This window comes from Sinocyclocheilus rhinocerous, unplaced genomic scaffold, assembly GCF_001515625.1.
Source record: "Sinocyclocheilus rhinocerous isolate Xijiao unplaced genomic scaffold, SAMN03320098_v1.1 scaffold1283, whole genome shotgun sequence".
NCBI classification, from domain to species: domain Eukaryota; kingdom Metazoa; phylum Chordata; class Actinopteri; order Cypriniformes; family Cyprinidae; genus Sinocyclocheilus; species Sinocyclocheilus rhinocerous.
In genome coordinates this window covers 358223-380412 of record NW_015642522.1, presented here as the reverse complement: position 1 = coordinate 380412, position 22190 = coordinate 358223, and the positions used below count along the sequence as shown (strand labels likewise).

Here is a 22190-nt window from a genome sequence, read left to right as displayed (position 1 = left end):
TAGCCGGGACAACTTCTTTATGTTTACAGATGTGACGTAATGACGCAGCAGCATGCTCGAATTTCCCGCGAAAACCTAACCGTACCACTCAAATTAGAAAACATTATTATAAGATAACCGTCGTGAATCGGGATAAAGTAAGGCGATAGTTTTGACACTGTCTGGTTATGTACTTGCTCAAATATTGATTTCGGATCATTTTTAACCAAAAAAAGTTATGGACTGCAGCTTTAAAAGGTTATTGAAGGGGAGGAGTCTAAAAAGAAGTTGCCTTGATGTCAGCAGAAAAAGAAAGTCCTTTGAGGGGTGGAACAAGTTGAACGTTTTGATAAAAAGTTATTGAAGATGAGGAGTCTAAAAAGTAGAGGCCTTGATGATGTCATCAGAAAAGGAAAGTCGTTTGAGGGGTGGAGCAATTTGTTACATTTTGATGAAAGGTTATTGAAAGGGAGGAGTCTAAAAATAAGTGGTCTGATAATGTCAGCAGAAAAAGAAAGTCGGTTGTGGGGCGGAGCAAGCTGTTATGATTTGATGAAAGTTTCCAAATAAAGTGAAGTGTCCAAATTTCCGAAGGGACAATACGGTGATATTTACCACCTGATTCCGTCACTCTGCCATTTTTTGTAGACGTAGTATTAAACACAATTCCCTCCCATTCAGATCCAGCGGTGCTTCCTTTCTCTCTCTCTCTCTCTCTCTCACTGTGAGCCCCCACCGCTGTGCCTCTTGACTTTGAATCATATGTTAGATAATCCCCAGCGGTTCCCTCCTCTGATCCGGCTGTGGGACTCTAGTTTCCTGATATCTTGTTCACTAACTCTTTAATTCACACCGTCCACATGGCAGATCCACCTCTCCACAACTCCTGGCCCTCGTTCTCATGGATGAAACGATGGTCCTTCAAAAGAGGTAGAGGGCATGATTGCGTCTTTCTGGAACTCTAGCATCTTTCCTTTTTTTTCTGTGCTACCCTATTATATAATATATAATTATAATAAAATATATAATAAATAAATAAATAAATGGCAGTGCCATAATATTTGTGTTACTTTTTTTTCTTATTTTATATATAAATGTACTGTTGTAATGTAATGCAGTTGCGGTCTGCTCAAGAGGTCCAGTCACATTGCTAACAGAATGAGCTTTTGCATGCAGCTCTCATGACCAGACTGTATCTGTTGGCACATACAAAACCACATTTTCACACTTAACAGTTCTGTGTGATTATGTCATTACTGTATTTTAAGATAAAAGACAGAATAATTGGAAACAGGAATTTTGGATATGTATTTAAATACTGAACCCAGGCGGTTAGCGTGTTATACTCTGAGACATATTTGTGCTCAAATAAGTGATGTAAGTTTGATTCTGATGTGCAATTTCCTGATCCTATGTCATTTCCTCTCTTTGCTCTACTATTCTTTAAAGAAAAAACAAGATAAAAAAAAACATAATGCTCTTTTAGTATTTAGCCATTAGCACATTTGCTCTCAAACATTGAGCTTCTGACATTTCCTGATTCTGTTCCCCATCTTTCTCTCATTAATTTAGTTGTATGTCTATTATAAATAACAGTTATAGATAGATAGATCAGCAGAAGTCACAATTAGTGTACTTGAGTTGTTTTTAAAATCATCTGTTAATGATGCTCCAAATATTGCGTGCATTTTCAGAGATTACCTTCTCTGATAGAGCTCTGAATTGCTTTACAGCTTTGGGGTTGCCCCTGTAATCCTCTTGGAAAAGCTCAAGACTCACATAACATAATTCTGCAAATTGCAATTGGCAAACTTTTAACTTCCTCCAGGGATTTGGCTACTCCAGTGCATGGCACGGTTTAGGCTATTTCGAGCCTGTTTCCTTTTACTTAGACCAAAATAAAACTTTGCGTCTTAATAGTGTGTGCTCCGACCTCAGAGTGTGTGAAAAAACAAATGTTTTCTGTGGTAGACCTACAGTAACCCTTGTAAAAGCTCAGAGGCCCCTTTGTTCAAGTATTTATGTTGGAGCATATGGTAAGAAGCAGCAGCCATAAAAGGATATTTGAACATGACAAGCATCATGGTGCTCTTATAGTTTACATATCACGTGTCTAATTCGGATACAAACAACCTCACTGCTCTCAGACTCTGTCATTCGTCTAGGACCAAGATGATTTACGCCAGAAAGTACTGTACAGTTCATTCATCCATCGTTTAAGGACAGGCAGTCGGTGAAGGAGAACGGTTCTGGATTGGACTTTGGTGTCTGGGTTTTGTCATAGTCTATATCATTATTGTCATAATCACCTAGTCACTCAGGTACTCTGAGTTTTGGAAAGGTCACTTAAGCAATACCCCAATAGTGGTGGGCCTTAATTTAACTCCAAAGAAAGGTTCTTGAGAGTTGTTGGCAAATCTCAAAAGATGGAGAACATTGAGTCTACATTTATAAAAATACAGGTTCTGCAATGGTTCTTTTGGGGTTCTACAGTTGGTAATATGGTTCTTTTGGAGATGAAACAAGTTTATTTTCAGGTTCATATGTTCTTCAGGTCAGCGAATAGCTTCCAGGTAGGGGAAACATCAAGCATTTCTTGGTTCTTTTGAAGCATGTACTTAGATGGCTTTCTGAAGAACCTTGGGTTCTCCTATAGCATCAGGCTGGAGGCTATTATATACCATATACTATCAAACACAACCCAGAGTTTTGCTTCTGTAAACTAGTGCTTCCATTTTACATCAGATTAAGATCTTCTGTTTACAGGGAAATGTTTCCAGCTTCAACTGACTCCAGCTGTGTGTTGATGTAATGTGCTGAAGTTAATGGAAGTCACAGATAAGTTCTGGCAGTAGCTATTTAGAGTATTTTATTTAGGGTACGCTGGCTCTCCAGACCCGTATCTCAATTATTGCTATGTCACAGGAATAAACACAATAGATATGATGTAATTAGATATTCAGAATGTCACACCACTCTTAATTTGTTTTGTCTGGTGCACAGCAACAATATGTTTGATAAGGCACCTAACCAAAAGCAACACTGCAAGTCTGAAATCAAGAGTTCAGAATTGTGGATAATATTCCTTGCTAAATTCATGGTGGATTGTTTTGTGTTTCAGCCTCAGATTGCAAACCATGCTCTCAACTTCGAGCCCCGGTCTCAGCACCCAGCTCCTCCTCATCCTTGTCCCCGACTTCCATCCCAGAAGACGTCTTCTTTAGCAGTTCACCGGAGGACAAGGTAAGACCCTAACCATAACCTTACTCTTAATCTTGGGTGAATGATTGTTTGAGAAGAAGGATGCCCAAGCTCCTAATCGAGTCCTAAACGAAACCCCAACATTAGCCCTAAACCCTCAAACTGATTGCTTGCCAGTAATGTTGTTCTATAACTGTCAAGGGTGTTGACCCAGGAATATATGGAACTCGGCAAAATCAGTCCATATGACTTGATCATTATGTATATGCCTTTTTGAAGTTGTATCATAGCTTTGTGTGAGGAACAAACTGAAACTGAATTTAAAAGAGTTGTGTAATATCTCAAGAGCTTGATCAAGGTACTGTACCACTGGTTCCTCTATTGGGATTGTCCTTGTCAGTATACTGTATTGGATAGACGTGTCTACTCGATGACTATGTGCTTAGCCCAGCGGTTCTCAATTCCAGTCCCTGTATTTATTTACAGATGCATTTATGTCACACTTCTCTAGTAAGTTTCGTCTGTGTGTGAAGACACTGCAGGCGTAGCGCAAATATGTGAATGAATGTTCCGAAGAAGTAAACTTCAACGTATTTTCCCAGCTCAGGGAGTAGGAAGCAATGAACACTGTGTAGGGATCATGTCAATCGGAACACAGTTCATGCACGGAGCTCACTTCTAATGAGCTGGTTATCTGAATCAGGTGTATTAACTAAGAGAGACATGCAAAATATGAAGGGGGGGGGGCACGAGGACTGAAATTGAGAACCGCTGACTTAGCCAGTGGCTCTTGCATCACACAAGAAGTTTACTGCATCCTCTTTCAGTCCATGAATGACACTAGTTGTGACTTACTTAGACGTCATATTATTAGTCATGTGACCTTTTTGTTGTGATAAATCAGCTGTCTATGGGTTTTTACATACAGAGAAATTTCTTGACTGAGAGCAACGAGTGCAGCAGTGAAGAGGACCTTTTAGACCTCTGCTCTTCTCTGAGAGATTCAGAATATTTCAGAGACCTGCAACTTGGATCCATTGAACCACTAGACACACGACATCCGGTTTTAATTGCACCTGTTTCTGCCCCTTTGGTACCTCCAGCATCCACACCAGAAAGTGGATCTAGGCAGAATTCCACAGAGTTCAACAACCATCAACTTTTCCAGACAGACGACACTGTGATTTCCACTGGAGGGGACGCCATGGATCGCTTGGTTGCTATCAGAAACTCAGAACAGAAGGAATTCCAGGATTATCCGGAATCCGATCAAGATGAGGACTCAGACACGGATAACTTTCCTATATTAGTTAGATCCATGTCCACGTCACGTAGACACAGCTGGGAAGTGCCAGTGTCACCGATTGACCTGGGAAGAAGGTAAGACTCACTTTTTTAGTGGTCCCAAATAAAAATAAATGTCACTGCCATAACTAACTGTGATGTTAGAAAGTCTTTGAGCAGTGCATGAATTCTGCCTGGTAACAGAGTCACACTGATGTATGTGTGTATGTAAACAATGTATGGTTATGTTGTGTAGGTTCAGTCTAGACACTAACGGAATTGACAGTGATGGGGAAAGAGAGGTCCACTGTTTGGCCAAAAGTCCCCATCTACCATCTTCCTCCTTCTCCGAAAGCTCGGTGGAAGAAACCACTAGCGCTGTGGAAAGTGAAATCCCCGAAACACCAGTAACTGTCCTTATTGTAATCTTTGTCTTAGTATGACCAGAACAAGACTTTCAGATAGCTCTATAAACCACACTCCTGCTCCTGGAGGGCTGCCATCCTGCAGAGTTTAACTTCAACCCTAATTAAACAAACTTGAACCAGCTAATCAAGGTGTTCAGGATTACTTGAAAGTAACGTGTGTAGGAGAGTTGGAGTGGAATTCTAGCCAGAAGGTAGCACTCAAGGAGCGGGGTTGGCTTCCTATGCCGTAACTCTTATTGATAACGTTTTCCCATTATTTGGTTTTAACGACAGAAGCCAACCACGCCAGCAAAGACAATATATTCCAGATCTGATATCGTTGCGACTGATGAAAAATCCCAAGCAGACAGAGTCTCCCACATACTGGAGACTTCTAAGCAGGCTGCCAGAGAGGCTGGAGGTTAGTGAAATGATTCTCCAGTTAGGCAGAAAACTCCAGTCAGGTTCTCATGGGCTCTAGCTCTGAAGCAATCAGATAAATCCAATGCTAATTCTGTCAGGAGGAATTCTTGGATCAAAAGCAGCAAAACACACATTTTACCATTTAAATCTTCCAAGGAGACCTTCTTTATTTGGTAGTTCTATAAACAAACTATGTTCTGGTACTTTCAAAAACCCAGAAACTGAACTTTCTGAACATCCAGGGAACTATATAGAAACTTCATAGTTCTATATAGAACCCATTACAGCCATATATCGTTTTTGCTTAGAAAACTGATCCTAAAGTGCTGCAAAGAACAACAGAATACATGTAATCCTGACTTGTGTTGCTTTGGAATTCCAGAAGAGCAGGAGTCAGAAGAGGGGCTGCAGTCAGTGGAAGGACGGAGTCATGTGTAAGTTTTCACATCTTTGTTTTGTTTAAGAGCACCATGGCAAGGTTATTTTGAGTCAGTGAAGTTACATAATTCTGAAGGATTACTGAAGGACCTTGGAATCTGTCAAGACGATCAAGAAGCTTGCATGATGGCTTCCTGGAATGCATTTTGCATATAGCTGGATTAGCGAGACCAGTACTGTATAAATAGCTGGGTCGGGGTCCTGTTTTATTTGCATAAAACTATTAGTCCTCAAAATGCGTATATGCTAATTATTCTAATAACAAACACAAACAAGCATAGATTTCAGTCCTATTGATGTATTTCCTGTTGCAGGGTGGGACATATCGAAAGACTTCTTCCTTTTCTTAATTAGTCAATAGCTGTTAGCTAAATCGCACTTGCTATTTGCAACTGCAGCTAGTATTGGGGGAGGGGCATTCTCATTCTAGAAAGCCATTTGATTGGACAAGTATGTAGTGCAGGATGATGTCATCAAGATTTTGGGTCTGTTTTCTTGAAAGAGACCTAAATTTTAATTGATCAACTTTTATAGCATGCTAGCATATAGCTTAGCCTAAAAGCTAATAGACAGGAACTAAAGGGAAAAAATCTAGATGAACTAATCTAAACAAGCTTTTCGTCTGTTTAACATGGGTGATTTGATTGTATCCCACCGTGGATGTGGTCTGCTCCTGAGCTAGGCAGTAGATTTTACTGATGGTTTTATTTGGACAGCGGCCCACCGTGTGCCCTGCCACTGCCACACATACTTAGCCTCAGTGTCTTGTTTGTCTCAGGCTGATGGTACAGAAAGTTCTGCAGGAGCTTAAGCAGTATCATGGGTAAGTAAACAGTGTGAAGGAGCCTGTCGTGCCCTCCTACAGACTAACAGAGTGGCCCACATTTAGTTTGCAGGCCCGAAAGCATAGAAAGCATCGTTTCTCACTTGGCTGTCTTGAACATGTTGTGTACGTTTGCGTATATTTATGCTGCATTTTATCTTCTGTGTTTACCACTCTTGCTGTATTTTTAAACCTGGTGGGGCTTTTCCTGGTTAGGACGTTCTTGTTTTATCTCAAAACCTGCATGAGAAACCAGAGTGTGCTTTTAACAAGGTCATGAAACGTCTGCACAGTAACTGACGCTTCTAACAGCAGACTAGCAAGAGGGTATGTTTGGAATGGAAAACTAGAGTGCATACTTCCTTTTGTATATTAAAAAGTAGTGTACTACATTATACACTAGAGCAGGGGTGTCAAACTCAATTCCTGGAGGGCCGGAGCACTGCAGAGTTTAGATTCAACCCTAATTAAACACACCTGATCTAACTAATCAAGTCCTTCAGGCCTATTTGAAAACTACGTGGTATGTGTGTTGGAGCAGGGTTGGAACAAAACTCTGCAGGGCTCCGGCCCTCCAGGAATTGAGTTTGACACCCCTGCGCTAGAAAGACAAGAGATGTTAAAAATTGCGGCTGATGCAGTTGCCACTCTAAAAATGGAAGGTTTATTCAAACATGTTGCATTGTGGGTTGCAGAAAATGTGCATACTGCAGAAATAGTATGGTAGTATTCTGTTCAGAGCATAAAAATGGATACTAGCATGCTGCTTACTGCATACTGAGCACTATGTATTCATGTATACAACATGATATGTTTAAGCAGTAGTATGCACATTGTCACATCACCTCAATATGTTGCATGTACTTTTTAAATATTTTTTGCTATAAGGGTTTTGTATTATTATTTTAAATTCCATTAAAACTTTTGCTAGTCCAATCAAATAGGTCAAGTATGCAGTAAAGAGGTAAAAATGCATTGGAGAATCAATCGGTAGAATGGAAGGTTGACAATTTTGCAAAGTTGTACGTTATCCAGATACTGCATACTGTAAAAACAATTAGGCTAGTATGGTAGTTTGCCATTCCGAACATATCCAGCATAATTTTGAAGTAAGCATGCATAAGTTGCCAGTGGAGAGTCTTATACTGAATTTATTCTAATCTGATCATGATTATCTTGGATTCTCCTCAGAGCTAAACGCAGAACTTCAAGCACAGAAAGAAAGGAGGTGACAGGGAATTTCACGTGGTACGAGTTTCTTGCCATTAAGTAAGTCATTGACCTTTTTATGTTGTTCTTTATATGATAATCACTTGGATATACTCTTTGGATATACTACTTTGGATATACTACTTTTGAATTTTAAATTGGTTTGATGTTGCCTTTTTTGTAGAAATGATGAGGAAGAGGAGGACAGACCGGAGCGTCCGGAAAAAGGCACCAAAGTCAAGCGGACTCTGAGCTCACTGAGGAGCCGCGTGACCGGATCCTTCAACAAAGACAAAGTAATCACACACACACTGTCATCACTCATGCTCGCTCGGACTGTGTGAAAAAAAATCATGCCCATTTCTGCTGAACTTCGCAGCAACTTCTGCAACTCTGCAACTTCCTCCTTTTCTTGAATGTAGAGAGACACTAAGCTCGCCCATGCAGACTACTGGGGAAGTTCTGACCTGATCAGTGAACTAGACAATGTGCCAATTGTATACCGTCTTCTAAAAAAATAAAACACACAATAAGTTAATCAATCAAATTATTTTTAAAACACGGATCAGCTGATACAGATATATCTAATTATTTTGGTTATGTAGCTGATATATTGTAAAACGTTAGGGTTAGTCTATTTTTAGGACTTACTTATATGCTTTTCCTATATTAGTTCAGCAAAATAAGAGTAAAGAGTAAAATATTTACGAAATGCACACAAAGTAAATTTGGTGGAAAATGGATAATAAAAAATGTAAAAAGCATTTTAGCATCAATCCCCACTTTTCCCTATAATTAAATTCAATGTAAAATTTAATAAATAAATGTATTTATTTATTCAATTATTTATTTTTTCATCATAGTAATGATAATTTGGTGAAAATAAATGAAAATAATCATTTTAAAAAATTTGTATCTATCCCTGATCTTCCCTATAATTCAGTTCAATTCAACAAATTTCTTAATATAAATTAAAATGAAAGAAAATTAAATAATTACATTAAAATTCAGCAAAAATTACATTCACTGAAACAAATGTACTTTATGCTTTATATTCTAGTATATTTTTTATGTTTATTTTAGTGCTGTCAAATGATTAATCATGATTAATCGCATCCAAAATAAAAGGTTTTTTGTTTACGTAATATATACTGTGTATATTTATTATGTATATATAAATACACACACATGCATGTATATATTTTTTTTATATTTGCATGTGTATATATATTTTTATATTCATATATAATTATAACATATTTTTCTTAAAAATATACATGCATGTGTGTGTATTTGTATATACATAATACATTTACAGAGTTCACACACATATATTATGTAAACAAATACTTTTATTTTGGATGCAATTAACCGCGATTAATCATTTGACAGTACTAGTTTATTTATTTTGCATCATAGTATTGATAATTTGTTGGAAAATGGACTTAATTGTCAAGAAAATAATAATAAAGAAAAACCTTAATTACTGTATATCCCTAAATTTATCCAGTCTTCCCTAAAAATGTATTAAATTAAAAATTATTGAATAATTACATTAAAATACATTAACTGAAAAAGTACTAACATGATGTATGTTCTGTGCAATATATATATTTTTTTAAAAACATCTCTTGATTCCTCTGTTTTCAGGGTAAGACCCGAGACAAAGAGCAGCAGAAAGAGAAAAGCAGAGAGAGAGAGAAATACAACGAGAAGGAGAAAGAGTTGCGCGAGCGTGTGAAAGTGCGGCGGCGCAGCGTGAGCGGCCACCAGCTCGTACCTGGCTCGTTCTCCACCTGGGCGACATGTTCACTGTGCAGCAAGACCCTGCAGAGGAAGCATGGCCTGCAGTGTTTAAGTGAGTTACACACGACCACAAAACACAAACTAACACCTGCTCCACACGGCGCTCCGCTTCCACCACAGCGCATGTCACAGTCAACCCCAGGCTGCTCGCAGTTTTCACGGGGCTCTTGCATCTTTCACGGGGTTTCTCTAGATTGTGAGCTGTGATAAACTATCAGGCGCTTGACCCACTGACTCAAACTGTCACGTGACGCAGCGTAGCTCCAGCTTTATAGGCTTAGATCTCTGCACATCAATCTTAATAACTACTATTAATCTTGTATTTAATCACTTATAATCTATATATTATTGTTCATGAAGGCTGTAAGTGAAAAACGCCTTATATTCAGCCTCGTCTCTGATTGGCTGGAATTATGGCACATTGTAACGCTGGGTTGTGTTGAGCAAGCGAGCTGTTGGCATTTAGAGAGCACTGAGGGGCGGGCATCAGGTGAGCAAGCCAGTGAAACGTTGCACGCGCAAAAGAGAAGGTCTGCACACATCCAAAAACGTATTTTAAATGCAAAATTGATTTTCGTGCCCTCTAAATACTTTTTTTTTTGCGAGACAAACATTTTCTCCACAAAACTCAGTTTGCGCGCGTGCAAAACGCACTTTTGCGCGCTCAAAATATGATCGTTCACGTGCAGAATTGTGGGAGAGATGTAATCCCATAGAGCTTCGGTTGTTTTGCAACCCGCTTTGCGCTGCGGAGAACTGCGGGTCTGCATACAGATGAACTAGTTTGATTTTATCAGGTTTCTAGTGACAGAGGGAGTTTACAAGAACACATACTTGAGACTTAAAGGGACAGTTCACCCAAAATTCAGATGGTCACTATTAGAATTGTTTATTTTGTTTGTTTTTTTTATTTCTAATTAGTGCTGTCAAACGTTTAATTGCGGTTAATCCCATCCATAATAAAAGTTTTTGTTTACATAGAATATGTGTGTACTGTGTATATTTCTTATGTATATATAAATACAAACACATGCATGTATATATTTAAGAAAAATATGTTGTTTATATATTAAATATATTTATATAAAATATAAATATATAAATGTGTATTGTAAATATTTTCAAAATATATACTGTATGTGTGTGTATTTATATATACATAAAAATATATACATATACATATACATACATATATACATATATATTTCAAACAAAAATGTCTATTTTGGATGCGATTAAACTGAATTAAATTAAATACAAACAGATAGATAGATAGATAGATAGATACACAAATGATAGATAGATACACAAATGATAAATAGATACACAGATGATAGATAGATAGATAGACAGATGATAGATAGATAGATAGATAGATAGATAGATACACAGATGATAGATAGATAGATAGATAGATAGATAGATAGATAGATACACAAATGATAAATAGATACATATATATATACAAGACGATGAGGACTGGAGTTGTCAAGCTCAAAAGAAGCATTAAAGTGTAATAAACATAGTCTAAATGACTATATTCCAAGTCTTTTGAAGCCATATGTTAAGTTGTGAAAGGAACAGACCTAGATTTAAGAAAATTAGACTGCTTTGCTGGTGTTATTTGTCATTGTGGAACTTGTGAGCCCCAGTCCCCATTCACTTTCATTGTATGGAAAATAGCAGCCTGGATATTCTTCAGAAATTCTCCTTTTGTGTCCTACTTAAGAGAAAAGTTTATATGGGTTTGGAATGCTATAATATTCATGTTCAGGAGATCTGTCCCTTTAAGAATCAATGAGTTACAAGATATCCTGATCGGTAATTCAGCACTACATTGGTGTTTACCATTAGTGTTACTTCAAGTCAAGTCCCTGAAGATGCTTATTTGGAAACTATGAGTTCATTTGTTGACTGTTTATTTCCCTATTTTAGGAAACCTTCTTTTTATATTCAATGCTTTGTCAATGTCGGCTTGGCGAGAGACTTTACAGAAAAGGAGAAACAAAAGTGTTGCTGTAATTCATTTGTTTGTTATGCTCCATTACTTCAAGGCCCTTAATGCTGTGGGAAATCCCCTCATATTCTATTCTTTCAAATAAGAACACTAAAAATAGATTTTTTTAGAGTACATTTATTTTTGCATATTTCCACCTTAATTCTTTGAATCTTAAATTATATATATATATATATATATATATTTATTTATTTATTTGTTCATATTTGTTGGTATGTGTGGTGTCTCCTGGACAGTGTGCATGTCTCAAGAGTGACTCATATCATGTGTTTATTCAGAGTGACAAAAGCACACTCATCAAGTCCAAGCTGTAAATGTAAAGCCATTTGGCGGCGACTTGGAAATATTATATATGACTCTTTGCGTGGCACTGCTTATTAAACAAGTCGTGCTGATGTATCTCCTTAGACTTCAGGCTTCAGAGGAGGGATTCTCTCTTTAAACAGTCATGATCATTCACCAGTTCAAGTTTATTACAGGAGACATAAAGTAATCACTAATTTGACATTGAAACATTACACTAGATCACTAATGCACCAGCATATGCCATCAACTGACTTCTGATGGATGTTATAACAGTGGAAATGTATTGCAGCTATATGTATATTTTGCATTTTATATTTATAGGCTACTATAACAGAAAAAATTAAATATTTTTAAGAAAATCCCCAAAACCATACAAGGATCACATTGGATCAATATTTATTTATTTGTTTCTTTACAATTAAATAAAAATCCTATATTTATTTTTAATATGTTTTCCCATATTTTAGTGATCTATATTGGTAGATAGAATGAAAGTATATTTATATATTTATATTTTATATGTGTGCTTTGTATTTAATATTTATATTACAACATAAAAAATATAAAGTAAGTCCCAATATCCATATAAGGATCACATTTTTTTTCCACACCAAAAACAATTTCTATGTGTATTTTTTTTTCATAATTTTCCCATATTTTTTTCCTTTTTTAAATACTTATCTACATTGGTGAATTGATACAATGACAGATGGATGGTTGGCTGAATAGATATAACTATATTTTTAGAAACTGAAACTTGTTTTTAAAATCTTATCCAGTTATGACTAATGGAAATATGTGAAAATATATGAATGTTGATATATTTATAATGTATATATTCTAGAAAGTAAATCCCCCAAACCCTGCATGGATCACATTCATTCATTCATTCATTCATTCGTTCGTTCGTTTGTTTGGTTACACACAAACAAACAATTCCTTTGTTTACATATTTTCCCCCTTTTTACAGTTATCTTTTTGTGAATGGATAAAATGATGGATGGATGAACAGATTTTCATTCATGATTCATTAAAATATATGAAGATGTATAGAAGATTAAAATTATGAAATACATTTTTTAATGTTTTTTATATTTATGTTAAATATTATTACTATTTATTTTATTATTTATTGACTCACAAACACATTGAAAATCCAATCCACTCCAAAATCGCGCCTGTCGCTTTAAATGTGGGACTCAGCCTGTGGAATGCGCCTCATGTCCCATAATCCCGCGCGGCGCAGTGCTGCTGGGACAGTCAATCTACATCCAGCAATCGCGATTGTCGCTGCTTTTTTTTTTTTTTTAGGTTGCCAGGTGATGTGTTGTGTGTTTTTGTGCGGCTGTCATAGAAACCAGAGTGATGTCTGAGGTGATGAGCTTGTAACAGGCGTCAACGGCGTCATAAACGGTGAGTTAGTTCAGAGCAACAGGTGTTTGCTAACAGAGCTAATAAACACTGAGCGCTAAAACACGTTCAAACTCTTCTACAAACGGCTGCTTTTTTACGTCGCGTAGGTAAATGTTCAGCTACAGGTGGCTCTTTTTAACCTTATAACTGACAGTTGCGTTCAAATAACTGAAGGCTGGCTCAGTTGCTGGCTCTGAGGTCAGCTTAGGGGCCATTGTGTTGAGTTTCATTGGCTAGTCAACCAGGTCAGTGTTATGCAGGACTTGAGGAACTTCAGTCACACTCACAGACGTTTTATTTTTCATACACGTTGATTTATTCATCATACTCGTTCATTTATTTATCATAGTCGTTCATTTGGCTAATTGCAATACATTGAGTTGATTGTTTGTAGCAAAAATATTTAACACGTTAGTTAAACATTACAACGTAAGACCCAGCTAATCAATAATGACGTCAAGTTACTACTAGAATGAGTTGCTAGGGTGTTCTTGCTGGTTGTTATGTGGTTGCTAGGGTGTTCTGGCTGGTTGTTATGTGGTTGCTAGGGTGTTCTGGCTGGTTGTTATGTGGTTACTAGGGTGTTCTGAGTGTTGGTTCTTGTTGTTTGCTAGTTTTTATTGTCCACCAGACAAAAATTGTAAGCCTGGCAAGTTAAAAAAGTAGGTTACAACCTAAAAAATAAAACAATTAAACATTTATATAGTAATAGTGATGAAATATAGTTTCACAATCATAGCATTCCTTTAAATATGTTTTGGTTCTGATTTAACAATAAATTTGTTTATAATACATTTATTTTTTATTTTATTATTTAAAAATAATTTATTTTATAAGAATAAGTTATATTATTTAACAATACTACAATTCATGAAAAATTATTATTATTATTATTATCTATTGGCAGTACATAATAATAAATTAAAATAATCACAATGCATCTGTCTGTTCTTATAGTATAATAATTGTTATTGTAAAAAAAAAAAAGTATACAATTAAATAATTAGTTCTAGGTTACTGCACAAAAATACATTTAAAATTTACATTTATTTTATATTTTTGTTTATTAAAATGCATTTTTGTTTGAAATAATAATGGTTTATATATTAATATGTAATATTGCATTATACTTTTCATAAAACTTTCATTATTATTATTATTATTATTATTTAAGTTATATTATATTATTATATTACATTATGTTAAGTTATATTATATTATAAGTATATTATTTAATTATTGTATTATTTAAGTTTTTATTTACAATGCAGATTTTTTTCTGCAATAACAGAGATATAGAACTGATTTTAAGTAAATGATTATTATACTATATCAATAGACATGACATTTTTTAAATTATTATTGTCATTATTTATTCCATTATGTTTATGCAAATCCCCCAAAATTTTGTTTTGAAATCTGAAAATAAATAAATAGCAAGCAAACTACTAACTAATAAAAGTGAATAGTAATAGTGATGCTTGCCTAAATAAATATGATTTGAATTTTAAAGTTTGACAAAATCAAGCATTTTATTAGAATATTTTGGGTCAGATTTAACATTTAATTAGCTTTTAATACAACAATTTGTTGAATATTACCTCCTATCTTATCAATGGTTAATTCAGTCTTGCATTGTTCTGAAAATTGTTATTCTGTGATACAGAAGCTGGAAACAACAAATATGAGTCATTTAATACTCAAGAGTTTGTTTCATTGTTCTAGTTGACAGTGTAATTCTTGTGGTTTTGGTGACGTTTCTAAGCACTTTTCATCTGTTTATGGAGGAATAGTGGAGTTTGGATGCTGGGGCTGTCCTAAGCGGGACGGTCACATGCTGTTAATTGCCTTTGTCCAGATTCTCCTCCTCCGCATGCCAGAGCGCGGTCAGGTGCACCGTCCCGTCGGCTCCTCTGGAGCTGCGCTTTGATGACCCAGGCTCAGAGCGGGAGATGAATAACACTCTGCGTTCAGCCCACGTTCACATTCCAGCGGGCGGATCATGTGATGTGATAACAGGATTATGAATGATCCTCGTCGAGCGACTGTTCCGTTTTCAGCCGTATTTGACGTTCCAGAAAGTCATTAGACGTTTGTTTGATCTTGACGTTGTGCTTTGAATAAAGCCTTTCTCTGGACTTCCTTAATGTTGGTCACAGGCAGAAGTGTTTTATTTCCGTTTTATTACTAACTAAGAATTACAGGGGTTTGCTGAATTGCAGAATTTTTGATCTTTAAATGTATTTACAGTTTAAATGCTTACAGTTTATGCTGGTCTGGACTTCACTGGAACTTATTTAAATGTGATCTGCTAGTTTTATTTCATAATATATTGTTTATCATTCTCAAAAAAATTTAAAAAGAGTATTATTTAATTATTTTAAATACATTTTTTTTAAATTTATAAATTTAATTTATACATTTTATAATTAAAAAATAATTGTAATTATTAACACAATTACTATTAAAGTATAGAGCTCAACTATGATTACATTTTATGATTGTTAATAGATCATTTTTGTGCCTGATAACTGATATGGAGAATAGTTGTTGTTGTTGTTGTTTTTTTTAACTTTTGTTTTATTTGTATTAATTTGTGTGCTTTTATTAATATTCCAATATAATAACATTATTGTCTAATATAACTAAGGCCATGATTATGTCTGATAACTGATATGGAGATTTCATGATTATTACTAGATCATTTTTGTGACTGATAACTGTTAGATTTAATTGTTTTCACTTCTGTTTTATTTTAATAATATTATGCATTATGAATATTCTAATATACTAATTCTAATATAATAATATTTTTAGCTTATATGATTGATGCCATGTTTATGTCTGATAACTGATATGGAGAATGGATATTGTTTTTTTTTACTTCTGTTTTATTTGTATTAATTTGTGTACATTATTAATATTCTAATATAATAATTTGAATATAACAATATTATTATCTAATATAATTAATGCCATGTTTATGTCCGATAAATTATATGGATAACAGAAGTTAAGTTTATTTTTTTAACTTCTGTATTTTATTTATTTATTTGTTTATTTATTTCTGTATTATTTATTTTTTTCTATTTTTGACTCAATAACAAAATGATATTTATGATAAGTATTCAAACAAGACTTATGAATTATTAAATTATTAATAACAACTTATGAACTATTTAATTATGAATATTTTAATAACAAATAATTTTAAAAAATGAGTAGTTGTAGTAATAATAATAATGATTATTATTCATGCCACTGTTTATGCCGAGTTGTTTCATGATCTAAATAATGCAGTGATCAAATTTATTTTCATCTTTGTTTTGAGCTTTTTAATTAATCTACACATTTCTTACGAGTATAATGATTGTTGTTTGGTTGTTGAGTAATTATCCAAGCAACGTGCTATGGCTAGATGCTAGCAGTTAGTATAAACTGGAGGGACATTTTCATTTTTGGGAGCATTGTATTGGATAAAAAATGATATATGCCCTTGCGAACTGGATGAGAAAGAGTACATTTAAATGTATAAGTCTGCTTGAGTTGAAATTCAACATTCATGCTAGCATTTCTATAAACGCTCTCAAAGCAAATAGTCATGGACTATTGGATGTTACATATTTGCCAGTTTTCATGTTTCTATGGAATAAAGTGTCTTAAAGTTATGTTGCACAACATGAAGTTTGTCACATGTCAGTGTTTTCTGCTCTGGAGCTCCTGTGAAGCAGCAGGCATTGATCAGAGCCTCAGTTTGCTGTGTTTCTATTTAGGTTTGTGACTAAATGGATGAAATCGGTCACTTTGCGGGGTGAAAAGTGGAAAATGGCCTGCAGGGATGTGGCAGAGGTCTTTTGAATGGATAATAAGCACTTCTGAAAGCTCTTTACCCCCGATAAACCTGCACAGATTGTTGGTTTGCTGGCGTTATCAGATCTTTTTGTTGCAACGTTATGGAGAAAAACACTATGCTTTTAAATACAAATATCTCTCAGATTTATTAGTGCATTTTGACTGTTACTTCTTTGATATTTTTTTTACAATAAAAGCAGCATTGTGAAACAACTGTCCCGTAGTGTTACGACATCCGCCCCTGTTCTTCAAGTCCTCCCCTTCACATGCAAATTCAGTTTACGGGACAGTCTGATAAACTGGTTTTGATAAGGAAAGCACTAACCTGTCCCTCTCTCCACCGTGATCTGTGTTTGGACGTCAGACTGCGCCGTCAATGTCCACAAGAGCTGCAAGAACCTGCTGCCCGAGTGCAGCAGCAAAAACAAGGTAAGATTCGTTCACATTTAGACTTTGTTGAACAGACTTCACTCTGTTTGTTTAAATCAAATGAATTGGGTTCCTACAGAAAATAAAAAAGTGTATCTTTGTTCAAAGGAGTGGCAGAGTGCGGTTTGTTGTAAATGATAAACTAAGCTGGTCTCTGTGTTAGTAAAAACGTGTTTGTTTGTTTTTCGCAGACAAAAGACTTGGCGCAGAAGACATCAAACGCTGCGGCTCAGTCGCATAGTCAAGGTAAGCAGTTTTTTTGTGTGTGTTGTATTTGATGCTCATTGAGTAGATGATCAAATCAGTGTTTGTTTACTCATCCGATGACATGCTGATGCCAAAGACTTTGTGAAACAATTTTGTAGTAAATGTTTGTATGTGATACTAAAAGTAGTTAAACTGCAGTCAAGTCGCTGTTTTAAAAACACTACAAGGTAATGGGGGTTAATATTGGATTTGTTTAATGGGGCATTCATTTATTTAAGGGACACTGTGGTTTCAAATCATGTTATCTGAATTGTTTTCACAGCAATTGAAACTAAAGTTGAAGTTATTTACGTTAAATATCACCAATGAATCAGAAGACGTAGAAATGAATGATAGAGTTTGATCAAATATTATGTATATTTAAGAAAAAAGCTTATTTTTTTACGTTTATTTATGCTATAAAATTGTCATTTAACTGTAAATAGTCACACAGATATCAGGATTGGGAGTCAAATGAATCTGTGAATCGTTTTTGAATTGCTAAATCATTTTTGAATGTTTTTTTGCATCTGTAGATCATTTTTGAGTCAGTGAATAATTTTTAAACGAGTGAATCATTTTTGAATTGGCTCGTTTGAAGTAGTCACTCGATACAAATCAATTTAGTAAATTGAATTTCCCAAATGTTTTGTTTGTGAGAGAGTGGACGTGTGTTCACTTGCATGTGCAACAGTTTTATTTTAGTAGCCTATTATTTATAAGGGTGTTGAAATTAATTTATGTGTTGCGATGCGGATGTTGACGATTCTGCATTGATGCAATCATAGACCATAATCGATTATAGCCTATGACGTCATTCGCATACACACTCTCTATTTTTAAATCGGAGCTTGGCTTTTTCCCGCATATGGCACGTGTGTGCACTAGAGACAAACGCGGCGGGCTTCATTGCACAGAATATGCGCTGTGAGACACGTGCGTATTGCTTGACAGTGCTTCCACTCGGTTATTTTAGTCTTTTACTTTAGATACGCTTTCATTTCTGCTGTTTGGAATGCAGTACGTATTAGATGCACGAAACTCCCGCACAGACAGACTTTCACGTGCGCTTTGTGTTTGTTTGTCCTGAAGCTCGCGGCTGCAGTTAAATGCACTTGCATCTACTTTTATGATACGAAATTGATGTAAACACTGTCAGTTATGTTTTCAGAACAGGACAAAACATCTGATATGTGGAAATAGATTAATTTAATTTAATTAATAATAAATTGATGCATTTAGCAGACGCTTTTATCCAAAGCGACTTACAATGCATTCAGGCTATAAATTTTTTACCAGTATGTTTGTTCCCTGGGAATTGAACCCACAACCTTTTGCACTGCTAATGCAATGCTCTACCACTGAGCCACAGGAACTCTATAGATCTGTGCATTAGTGTGAATGCAGTCTATTAAAGCTGCCACAGTGTGTGATCTCATCAGTAATAATCAAATGGCAATAATGCTGAGAAAAAAAGAAAAACTCATAACTATGATTATCTGTAAACTTTCAATACTTAAAGCACTCTTGTTACTAAAAGTGCTTTTTGTTTATCACTTGTAATTGTCTTTTCCCCCCTTTATTACGTTATATTTGCTTGTATATTTTGAAGCTATATTTACTTTAATTCTTAACAATAATTAATATATTAATTAATTAACGTAATTAATTTAAGAAGTAGCCTGCTTATATAATTTAATAAAAATGCACAAAATAAATTTGATATAATCGTGAGGCATCGTGATATCGAATTGAATTGAATCGAATCGTTGACATGATAATTGTAATCGAATTGAATCATGAATCCAGTGCTTATTCACACCCCTACTGTCATTAATTACTCACCCTCATGTCGTTCCAAACCCGTAAGACCTTCGTTCATCTTCGTAACACAAATTAAGAAATTTTTGATTAAATCTGAGCACTCTCTGACCCTGCATGCATGCGCGGGTTTGAAACGACATGAGGGTGAGTAATAAATGACGGAATATTAATTTTTGGGCAAACTATACCTTTAACAATAACAACACTGGCATATGATACAGTATTACAAAACATAATAACGTACTACAAGTGAGAAGCGACTGGTTAATAAGCACCAGTAAATTATCTCAAAAACAACAGTTTCTTCTGTTTTTCTTCTGCTAATCTGCTGTTTGGTCCAGTCTCGCAGGTGCACGAGGAGCTTGTTTTGTTTAACGGACGCTGGGCGGCAGATGCTGATCGGAGTCCCCTGATAGCAAATTAAGGTCATCTGGCTGTTGTTCTCGTTTTCACCAGCACTCAGAGAAGCACTTAAGAGGTTAATCATGCTTCTCCAATTAATTACCGCACAAATCTGATCAAGATTTACTGCTCGTGCTGAGGATTGAACACAATAGACAGCTGCACAATTCACTGTAGTGGTAGTAGAGTAGCATTTCAAGACGGTGACTTCTGCGTTCCCAGTCATTCTGTTCGTCTTGTTTTGTAAGATTGTGTCATGAAATAAACCGGATGACCCTCTGTCTACAGAAGATTTGCGGTTTGCTAGTGTAGTGCGGTGCTGTGATTTACTCCTGAGCTCTGGACGTCTCGTTAAACAGCTCCCGCTGTGACCGCGGCCGAGGTGGTAATTGCTTTAAGAAGCGCGGATGAAGCCTGTAATGCTTCCCTTCCCAGCGGAAAACATCTGGAAATGTCCTGCTTCATCCAGAGCCTTCTGGAAGCACATCTTCCTATAAATGCATAAAGGGGCTACAGCTGAATATTGGTAATTTTACCGCATTTATGTCTGCGTTGTTTATATTGCTGCTGAGATAGGATAGCTTGATTTCTGAGAACTATAGTTTTTTATCTCATGTTCATTTAAAAAAATAAAATGAATTAAGTTCACATTTTATATGGATGTTTAATAAATTTTAAACTAGATGAGTTAATAAAAGTTTAAATATGTATAAAAAGTATTTAAAAATACAATATTTAATGTTTCCATAATTTAATAATTTTAAAAAATAAAGAAAATTAATTTTGTAATGCAATTTACATATGCATAGGCTAATAAAGTTAGTTTTTGACATAACAAATTGCACATTAAAATATAAAATTATTAAATTAATTTTATGATAATAACAATACTACTACTACTACTACTACTACTACTACTACTAATAATAATAATAATTATTATTATTATTATTAGGTTATGTGTTTTCATAGGCTAAAAAAGTAAATATTTCTTCAAATGTATTAATATAAATATTATAAATTTGTAATAATAAAACATGTTACATATATTATGTTATTATGTTTATTGTAATTTTATTTAATATGTATGTAGAGTTAGTTTATTATGTTTGTTTAATTTGAAGTTAAATGTATTCATATTTTTAATTATATATAATACGTATTCATTAATAATATGTAATATTATATATATATAATATTATTATTATTATTATTAATTTAATATTTTATTACTGCATGTTTATTGTAATTTTATGAAATATAAATGCAGCTTTTTTTCAAAATGTACATTTTGGAAGCTGAATGTATTAATATTTCTTATTATAAATTACTATTTATTATTCATAAAAATATAGGTATATAGAAAAATAGATATAATAATTAATTTAGTTTTGTATTTAAAATGTGTAATAAGAACATATTATTATTTTTTTTTATTTTATTTATTAGCTGTCAGGCTCTCTCTGGAGATGATAATAGATCTTGATGGTTTATACACTCACACTAATCAGACGGTGAGACACAGACTCTCGCCTGTTGCATCAAAACATCCTCCGGCTCAACAGGACAGTGATGGGAGGGAGGTGAGGAGGAAGGCACATGCGTGATTTCTAGAAGCCACTCTCCACTTTATAAAGCCCACCGTCTTCCTCTCCATCAGTGTTTTCTGCTATCCAGCGTGGAGCAGACAACATGGCACTGGCTTCACCCAGAGTCCGTGGCTCTCAGAGGAAGGGCGTTCGTGTCCCGGTCTCCTGGGGTCTGTCCCGTAGGCTCGGGGTTCGAGTCCTGCTCCGTCGTGACTTACTCCCCTGCCGTTTCCTGGACTCGATGCCGCGCTCGTTTTTAAGGCACTGCTACCCCACTGACCCGTCTCGTTTCTCCACAGCTCTGAGGGACCCCTGCTCTGCCCTGACCCCTGTCGATGGCTCGTTCCGGACGTCTCGCTGTGCTTCAGGTATGACCGTTCCACCCAAAGGACACAACGCCCAACCTGCCGCCTCCAGCAACCCTACGGTCAGCCACAACAACAGCAGCGGGTGAGTCCCGTGTGCCTTCAGTCATACATGCTGTGATTTACACAAGCTTACATGTGTTAAAAAAAAATAAATATATATATATATATATATAT

The 22190-nt window shown here is 35.3% G+C and overlaps 1 protein-coding gene across 1 annotated transcript in view; it reads left to right on the top strand.

Annotated features, from left to right (window-relative positions):
- Positions 1-22190, top strand: part of arhgef18b (rho/rac guanine nucleotide exchange factor (GEF) 18b) — a 74811-nt gene that overhangs the window by 2962 nt on the left and 49659 nt on the right. Inside the window, exons 2-12 of the mRNA XM_016572947.1 lie at positions 3101-3222; positions 4109-4560; positions 4721-4871; positions 5166-5292; positions 5677-5728; positions 7747-7824; positions 7949-8060; positions 9415-9622; positions 17523-17587; positions 17779-17833; positions 21948-22098. Coding sequence (XP_016428433.1) covers positions 4385-4560; positions 4721-4871; positions 5166-5292; positions 5677-5728; positions 7747-7824; positions 7949-8060; positions 9415-9622; positions 17523-17587; positions 17779-17833; positions 21948-22098 — 1175 coding nt within the window. The 5' untranslated portion in view covers positions 3101-3222; positions 4109-4384. The remainder of the gene's footprint in view (positions 1-3100; positions 3223-4108; positions 4561-4720; positions 4872-5165; positions 5293-5676; positions 5729-7746; positions 7825-7948; positions 8061-9414; positions 9623-17522; positions 17588-17778; positions 17834-21947; positions 22099-22190) is intronic.